The sequence below is a fragment of the Onychostoma macrolepis genome, chromosome 16 (genome assembly GCF_012432095.1).
Source record: "Onychostoma macrolepis isolate SWU-2019 chromosome 16, ASM1243209v1, whole genome shotgun sequence".
Taxonomy (NCBI): domain Eukaryota; kingdom Metazoa; phylum Chordata; class Actinopteri; order Cypriniformes; family Cyprinidae; genus Onychostoma; species Onychostoma macrolepis.
In genome coordinates, this window is record NC_081170.1 from 18647447 (window position 1) to 18656341 (window position 8895).

The 8895-nt window shown below is 36.6% G+C and overlaps 1 protein-coding gene across 1 annotated transcript; it reads left to right on the forward strand.

Moving 5' to 3' along the window:
• The first annotated feature begins 68 nt into the window (after nt 1-68).
• aqp10a (aquaporin 10a) lies at nt 69-6678 on the forward strand. The gene is made up of 6 exons (XM_058746608.1): nt 69-412; nt 4542-4668; nt 4797-4934; nt 5093-5211; nt 5437-5654; nt 5920-6678. Exons 1-6 carry the CDS (start codon nt 317-319, stop codon nt 6122-6124), a joined length of 903 nt encoding a protein of 300 aa, XP_058602591.1. The 5' UTR covers nt 69-316; the 3' UTR covers nt 6125-6678.
• The last annotated feature ends 2217 nt before the right edge of the window (nt 6679-8895 follow it).

Below are 8895 nucleotides of genomic sequence, written 5' to 3' on the forward strand. Positions count from 1 at the left end.
GATTATCTAGATGTACAGAAAAGCACGATAAGTGTTTTATAGCAGCGGATCATAGATCACTAATTCTTTCTCTCGCTCCCCTCTCTTTCTCTTTGTCCTACATGATTATTAATGATTTATTAAGGGGTCGTGGTCTGGATCAAAGAGTTATGATGTAGATGTTGACTGCTTAATGTGGGATGTTTGTACCATGGAACTGTATTTAAAAGAGGGTTTAAAGGTTAGCTGAGCTAATAGACACAGACTGAGGTTAGAAGATCATCTCTGAAGAGCGGGATAGCAAGTTTTGCACAAAACCTAAAAGCCAATACTAAAAATGAGTCGGGTAAAAAAGATAATTAAGAGGATGAAGGTGAAAAATGAACTGATGCGACAGATTATGGGAGAAGTCTTAGGCACCTTTGTACTTCTGGTAAGTTTTTGCATATTCACTATTAAACAAACTTAGAGCATAGTTATTGATTTATAGAGCATTTTTTACGTTCTCAGGTTTTCACTACTGAAATATATTTAAGATGTTTTTCATTTTGTAATTTAAAACAATTTTTTAATGCGTAAAGTATTGTGAGATAAAAATGAATAACTGTTTACAGTATTTATAAGTCTATGTTAATGTTAATTTACATAAGTCTATGTTAATGTTAACTTTTTCAATGCCAATTCATGCTTGTGCAAATTATGTTAACTAATATTATTTTATAATTTAAAGATGTAATATTATATGTAAAAATTAGCATGAACCTAGATTAATAAATGCTGTATAAGTATTGCTCATTGTAAGTTAACAATACCAAATGCATTAACTAATAAAGCATCCCTTAAAAAAAACACATCAAGGATACACAAAACTGAGATATTTACATATTTTGATGTTTTCTACATACTGTTTCTGCAACATTTCCTTGATTCTCTGAATATGGGCTAATATTAATATATAATTTAATCTCTGAATTTATTATTCTAATACTCTTGCAAAAGGAAAGGTTACTAGCATCGATATCAGTGATATGTTCATGCATAAGAAGATGCATAACATGCAGTTTAGAGTGGCGTATGTCAAAAATGATTGTGTTATCATACATGTTACACCATAAGATAAGCTTTTACAATGGACAAATGCAATGTTCTGTTAACCTGAAGTCCTCAGTGCTTTTGGTTATATATGCTGACAATGTGTTTGTCAATGCAGAAGCTTTTTACCTGAAATACCATCCATAATATAATAAATAATCCAGTGCAGGGTAAATATTTAGAGTACTTTCAGGGTCAGTTCCAACAGAAATAATAATCGCACCACGATATTACTGAATATTACCACAGCTGCAATTCAGCTGCAGGTCACTGCACTCATTTCAGACGAAGAGCATGATTGTGATGGCGATTTTTTTTTTCCCTAAAAAATTAAGAGGTTATTATGAAGTAACTTGTGTTTCTGATAAAAATATGTCCAGTTAATTTGTATATTTGTCCTCCACCAATAAAAATGGTTCCAAAAAAGTCAAAGCATCAAGCTTTGTATGCTACCAAGCAAACATGTTCACAAGTCTCTGATGTCCAAGTCCAAGTCAAGTCTCAAGTCTTTGAGGTCAAGTCTAAGTCAAGTCTTAAAGGGGTGGTTGATTGCAATTTCACTTTTTTAACGTTAGTTAGTGTGTAATGTTGCTGTTTGAGCATAAACAATATCTGCAAAGTTGCAGCGCTGAAAGTTCAATGCAAACAGAGAAATGTTCTTTTAAAATTCTGGAAGTTTAATGCCTACAAAAACGGCTGGTAAGGGACTACAACGAACTACTTCCCGGGTCTGTTACGTCACTGACCCAGATAAACCCCGCCCTCGGGAACATGTAAGGAAGGGGCGAGGCCATGCTGTGCTGCTTTAGAGAAGAGGAAGAGAAAACTAGGGGTGCACGTAAAAATCTATTCATATATGAATCGAGATTCTGTCTTCTAACGAAACTAATGGATTCATAAGTTTCAAAATTAATGTTCTAAACCAGCCGTTCTTAATACTGTTCCTCGCGTCGCCCTGCTCTGCATCTCTCTATCTCTTTCTCTCTCATTCAGATCGTCAGATCAGCTCCAACAAACTGTTCCAATTATACAATTTCACATAGCAATGAGAAGCGTTATACATGGACACGTGTGCGGTTGCTGTACTGTATTAAAGCTTTAATCAGAATAAAACCGTATATTAAAAGCTAACATAAGCAGTAGCATAATAACAGTGTATCTAAAAGTATGAGACAACAAACAAACAAACATACCATTAAGAGCCGTGCTTGCACAGGTTCTGCGCAATCCTCTTCACTAATATCCTCTGTGTCTCAATCGGGCTCAAATTGATAAGCAATATAGACGACGCCATTGTTTACAATACAACCGGAGCACATGCCGCTGAGCTGAGGGGCGGGACATTTAGACGCACGCTCGGCGGTTTAGTGAATCACAACACACTGAGCCAGCTAACCAATCAGAGCCCATTACGTATTTCTGAGGGAGGGGCTTCATAAAAACAGGAAATAATCTAGGTGTTTGTCAGAGAAGGGACAGAGCGGTGTGGAATAAAGGTAAATTATATTAAAAATAAGCATGAACATGTTAGACTGCACCCCATAAACTCAATCAAGCCTAGAAAAAAAAAAAACAGTAAACCACCCCTTTAAGTCTTTGAGTTGGAGTCCAAGTCACGTCTCAAGTCTTTGTTCTATTTATTAGCAACAGTTCTTTCAGCTAGTTACTGAGACTAAATCCGTTTTGAAATAATGATTTCACAATATAATTTTCTCAACAACAACAAAAAAACTTTAACAAAATTTAAGACAAATAAGAAATGAAAAGGTGTCATTTCTTAATTGTCAGATAAAATGCTGCACATTTCTTTGTAAAATTGAAATATGTCAAACAACAAAACTAAATTTTAAAACAAACCACAATTAATCAAATGAATTACACAAATGCAATAAATCTCATATAAACAAACTAAGACTTTGTCTGTGCTCTTTTTCAATTTAAAATTAGAGGCAACCACTGTATTTTAAACACAACTCAATCCAAACAAAGACATCCAGCATGAGCAGTTTTTAATCTAAATTGGATTGTATAATTTCGAAATTTGAAGCAAAAACAAAATGGTCTGACTTTAGTTTTGTGAAACTATTCTACATAAAACATCTGTACGAAACAAAACAGCAGACAGGACATCAACTAAACAATGTTTCCTTGGTTGCCGCTGTAAACAAAGAAAATACCATCTAAACTTTTTTTAAGACAGCCAGTTTTCCTCAGAGATACATTCATACAAACTCCTATACCAAATGACTTGCGTTTGTTACGAGTCCAAAGCCCCTTTCACACTGCACGTTGGTCCCGGAAAATTGCCGGAGTGCCTTCTGTGTGAACGCAAATACGTCCCGGGATTGATTCTGGGTTGGGGACCTAGTAACATTAGGCTTGTTTGAGATGAGCAAAATCTGCGCAGAACCGATCACCGGTGATCACCGCGAGAAACCGGTTAGAAAAGTGTCCGAGTTACGTCCGCCTTGCTCTGATGTCATGCCACGGCGAGGCGGCTGTATGGGATTCAGCAGTCGCGCGCAGTTGCTCTCCACCGACTGCGCTGATCAAAAGCATGATGGGACTGACTGACAGCTTAATGCTCATTGGTTCAGGCAACCGTGACTGCTTTCTCTTCTAAAATGTTTTATTTATTTAATCCGATTTCATGCTATCATGTATTTAAATTGTGCATGAATATTCCCAAACACTGACAGTGCGATCTCTGTGTGAGATATGTGATTGTTGTCATATTTTCTATAAAAATCTAAAATACATGTTTGAATTAAAATAAAAATGAATGATAAATACGCCTTTCGTATGGAATTAAATAGGAAGCACTTTGAGTGTCTTGTTCATCATATTTATATTCATATAAAAGCAACAGAACTGAAAATATATCATGTTTATCAGCAGCACAGCATATGAGTGAGAATAACGCCATATATGCCTTTGATCTCGTTTGATCTTGTTCTACTTCGAGAGGGCAGAATTGTCCGTCTTGACTGCGCTTATTTCACTCCTCCCCTCACTGCAGCCGCCTACTCTGGCCTACATTCCAGGCGAGGCGAGGTGCATCTCAAACAAGCCTATTACCCGTCGCATCGTAATGTCACGTGTCTTTACGGGATCTTTACGGGATGTGAACCAGTCTATGGTGTGAACGCACACACAGATTCCGGAAAATCACTGGCAGTGTGAATGAACCAAAATCAAACGATCCCGGGACAAATCAAGGAACACATTATCCATGTATTTTCCGGAATCTCTGTGAAAGGGGCTCAAGTCAAGTCCCAAGTCTTTATTTATGCGACTTAAGTGTGACTCAAGACTCGAGTTTCCATCTCTGCTACCAAACAATACCGGAGCAAAATATTGCTGTGCTTTTATGCTAAATATCAACACTAGTGTAAAATAAGTTTATACACAACTAAAAAATAAATAAATAATAATAATAATAATAATGTTCTTATTTTTTTCTGCTGTAGCTGTTTGGTTGTGCTGCAGCAGCTCAGGTGAAAACCAGCAGAGAAACTAAGGGACAGTTTCTGTCTGTTAACATGGCTTTCTCTGTTGGCGTCATGTCTGCCATGTACCTCAGCAGGGCAGTATCAGGTGAATTGCTTATAGCCTGGGCTGTTTTGGGGCATTTAAGGCAAAATCCCTTGTAATCATAATCTCTTTTTTTTGGATCGACAACACTGACTTGTCTCTTAATATTTTTTCTTTTATTTCCCCCTTAGGAGCTCATCTAAACCCAGCTGTGTCTCTTAGTTTCTGTGTCTTGGGAGACCTAGCCTGGATAAAGCTGCTACCCTATTCTCTGGCTCAAATATTCGGGGCCTACCTCGCCTCTGGGCTTGTCTATCTCATCTACCATGGTAAGATAAAAAAGAGAGAAATGAGAAATGCTTCTTTTTTTTTTAAAGATGCATCCTGTATTTTTGCAATAATTTCACATTCTATACTTGGCAATTTTATGTTTTTGAAAAAAGAAAAAAAAAAAGGGGTGGGGATTGATTTCTCAACTCTCCTCCAGATGCGATTATGGAGTTCAGTGGTGGAGTTCTGACCGTATTTGGTCCTAATGAAACAGCCAGCATCTTTGCCACTTACCCAACTGATGTGGTGTCACTGCAGACCAGCTTCCTCGATCAGGTGAGCAAAAGGCCATGGCAGATTAGATAAGAGCTCTGTAGTTCATGCAAGCACAGTAGAATTACTACAGATATAATACAATTGTGTAATCTAATTGCTCTAAAGCAATATAATATTATACAACATTAAACATATTTGTGAACATTCATCAATTATCTAACATAGAGATCAGATCATGCCAGAAATGAAAAGGCAGTCATCTATCTCCTGTATGTCTCTGTGCAGGTGGTCGGCACAGCCATGCTGATGTTGTGCATTCTACCTCTGAATGATAAGAGAAATGCTCCTGCTCCTGAAGCACTGCTCCCTCCAATTGTAGCCACTGTTGTCCTGGGGATTTCCATGTCAATGTCAGCTAACTGTGGAGCTGCCATAAACCCTGCCCGTGACCTTGGTCCTCGACTCTTCACCTTCACGGCAGGTTGGGGCATCGAAGTCTTCACGTATGTAATCAGATCTGTCTATTACATCTGTTAATGTCAGATTATCAAAGCCTTGTTATCTCTACACATTTGCCTCCTACCTTTCAACTTATTTTTCCACTGATAAAATTAATTGCTGGTTATATCACTTTGCTTAGCTCCGGTGTTCTATTAATGATCTCAGCACTAGTTGCCACATTGGTATTTTCACTGAAGTGTGTAACCACAGCTTCACTTCTCTCAACACAGTCGATTTTAAATGCCTTTATTGTTTTGACCCACACAGGTGTTATGACTACTTCTTCTGGATTCCATTAGTGGCTCCTATGGTGGGGGGCTTGCTGGGGTCCATCATTTATCTGGTCTTCATTCAGTGGCATCTACCTGAGCCTGAGGATGAATCTGAGTCTGAGGAGTTTAATGAACAAACAAAGGTCACAGAGCACAACAACAAAACAGACGAGTTTTTCCATAAAATGTCTTCGCTTTAAAGGCCTGGGGACTGCTGAATCTAGCTTATGGCATTTCCAGATCTCATTTCCCCTCATCTCCACATTATTTCCAGACTGTATATACTGTAAATAAAAAAAAAGGGAAAAGGCAAAAAAAATAAATTAAAAAAGGACTCAAGGTGGATTCTTAAATATTTCACTTAGAAGAGCTAAACCCTTGATATACCAAATGCTATTTATTCTTTTCAACTCCCTTTCATTCCTTCTGAAATATTAAACTGGGACTTACTTTCAACCACATGTAGAAAATTACTAATTTACCCTACCCCTGACAGGAAACTTTGTGCTATTTCAGATTTTCAATACACTCCATTCTGTGTGATTTATAAGCGTTTTGAAAAGTGGGGACATGGGGCAATGCCCTGAAAAGTCACCTTCTCCTTGTAATACCTATGTCAGACCCTTGTCATTATAAAATGTATGTCCTCATTTGTCACAAAAACGTGCACACACACACACACACACACATTATGTATGCTAGAACTTATTTCAGCTCAATTTATTAATTGTAATCTTGGAGAAATTTAATATAACCACATCAAACTCTAATATTTGTTTGTTGTCTAGTGGTCTTGTCTAGTGTAACATAAACAGTAAAAGTTGTTTATGTTACACCACTGTTACAGTGTGCACTTTTGTGGTGTATATTAACAGGTTCACAAACAAAGAGTTTTAAAAACCTGTTTGAAGCTGCTATTGAGCAAACATTTATCTGAACTTTGGGGAATAGGTATATTGATTATGTGTACTCAGAAGGCCACCTCCCTACCATTTCTTGGAATATCCTCTGTTGTGAGCAATTATTTCACCATGCATTAAATGAAAGATTTTGCTATTACTGTAAATATAATGTCAATAATAACTGCAACCATACCGCAGGAATACAATTAAGTTATATCTTCTGTCATGAAGAGGTTTTGGTAATATTACTGATCAGGGAGTTAGGTTCTGTTTGATTTAATCTGAGCAGAGACATTATGAGAAGGTGTGTGAAAAGGTTTCCTTAGTGTTTGGGGTCACTGCTAATTCTGGACAAACTATTCAAGCATTAGCTCACAAGATGTAGATTTGCAGGTTACATGTGGCCATACTGAAATATTTTAAAAACTACCTATTCACAAAATCTATAGAGGTTACCCTTACAAAAAATGACTGCAGTTTTTAAAAAAAGTAATACTGCAGTTTTTGTTACATGTAGAAAAATGCAGTTTTTTGGACACGAAAAAACTGCATTATTGCCGTTTTACTGCAATACATCTGAAGTACTATTGAAATACAACTCCAGTAGAGCTGCAGTATTACTAACAAACAACTGCAATAGAACTGCAGTATTACTGCAATACAGCTGAAGTAGTACTACAATTATACTGCAATAAATCTGCAGTAGTACTGCAATATATAATACAACTGAAGTACAATTCAGTACTACCAAAGTGCAATACTAATAAAATGATGTACAGTAACACTGAAATGCAACCGGAATATTCAGAATAACAAGTTTTATTTTACACAACTGCAATATAATAAATTAAGGTACAAAACAACAGTGAATGTCTCAAACAGCAATGCAACAATAAATTATTTTACTTTTCTTTAAACTTAAAATAACAGGCTGAGAGTTACACTAAATGTATTTAGTGTTTATTTACAAATCACACAATCATGCACATTTCTTCCCGCATTATTCTGACGGGTTTCATTTTTTGAAGAGCTTATCCTCATCGTTTTGCTTGGTTCTTATGACTGCCTTCATCTCAGATGTGGAAACACTATTTTGGATGTAGTCTGGAAAAACAAACAAACAAAAACTCAGAAAATCTCAAGTTTCAGTTACACTTTTCACTACTACAGGCATATTTAGTATGCTTAAAATAAATCCTGAATTGTGATGTTACCAAGTGTTTGTGTAAAGTATTCATTCTACTCCCAATTAATTTCTTATGACATATTGGTCAGCATTAACAATGTCTTTGAACACTCCAGGTAACAGAAGTTAAAAGGTTGGTTCACCCAAAAATGAAAATTCTGTCATCAATAAGATCAGCACTGAAGCGGCGTTTCCTCTCGTTTTCTTCTCATCTCAGCGGGTTGAATAAGATATCCGTCATTTTATATAAGTCATTAAATAAGTCATTTTACATCTCTCTAAAATTATAAATAAAGATATGAGGACATTAGACATTATACTCACCGCTAAACTTGATGACTGGACAAAGTCAACGCTCCTCGCCTGATGAACTTCTTCCGGAAAGCGTTTCTTCTCTTTTGTCGCACTTGTGAAAGGTCTCGGGGTGTAATGTTGTTATGTCTTTGTGCTTTAATTGTGATAGTTCACATATGAACGATGTTGTCAAACCAAAACGTGTTTTATACTTTTATATCCATCCTGCAGTAGACACTACGGAAAAGACGCTGATTTACTGTCACAAGTAATCCTCTGCTCGCGAGACTCGTTGTCAGGACAACGACCTTTGGCGCGAAGGAAGATCACACGTGCGGTTTATTATATATTTATGCGGGTGAAATATTCCATAGGCAAATATTTTTGTACAAAAATATTTTTGTACGAATATTTTATAGGAAGTCTACATTACAAAAAAAAAAAAAAAAAAAACACTTGCCAACCACAGCACTTGCTACATGTTGCACAATACAGCATAACTGCAGTACAGGGCCTATACAATACGACTTTATTGGCAATGAAAAGAACCTCATTGCCATTAAAGTGAAATTACTGAACCTAATCATAG

Excerpts from the sequence above, each read along its gene's own strand:
- aqp10a (XM_058746608.1), top strand. The coding sequence starts at position 317 with ATGAGTCGGGTAAAAAAGATAATTAAGAGGATGAAGGTGAAAAATGAA. Across the intron at positions 413-4,541 it reads TAGGCACCTTTGTACTTCTG|CTGTTTGGTTGTGCTGCAGC; the intron begins GTAAGTTTTTGC and ends TTTCTGCTGTAG. Across the intron at positions 5,655-5,919 it reads TGGGGCATCGAAGTCTTCAC|GTGTTATGACTACTTCTTCT; the intron begins GTATGTAATCAG and ends TGACCCACACAG.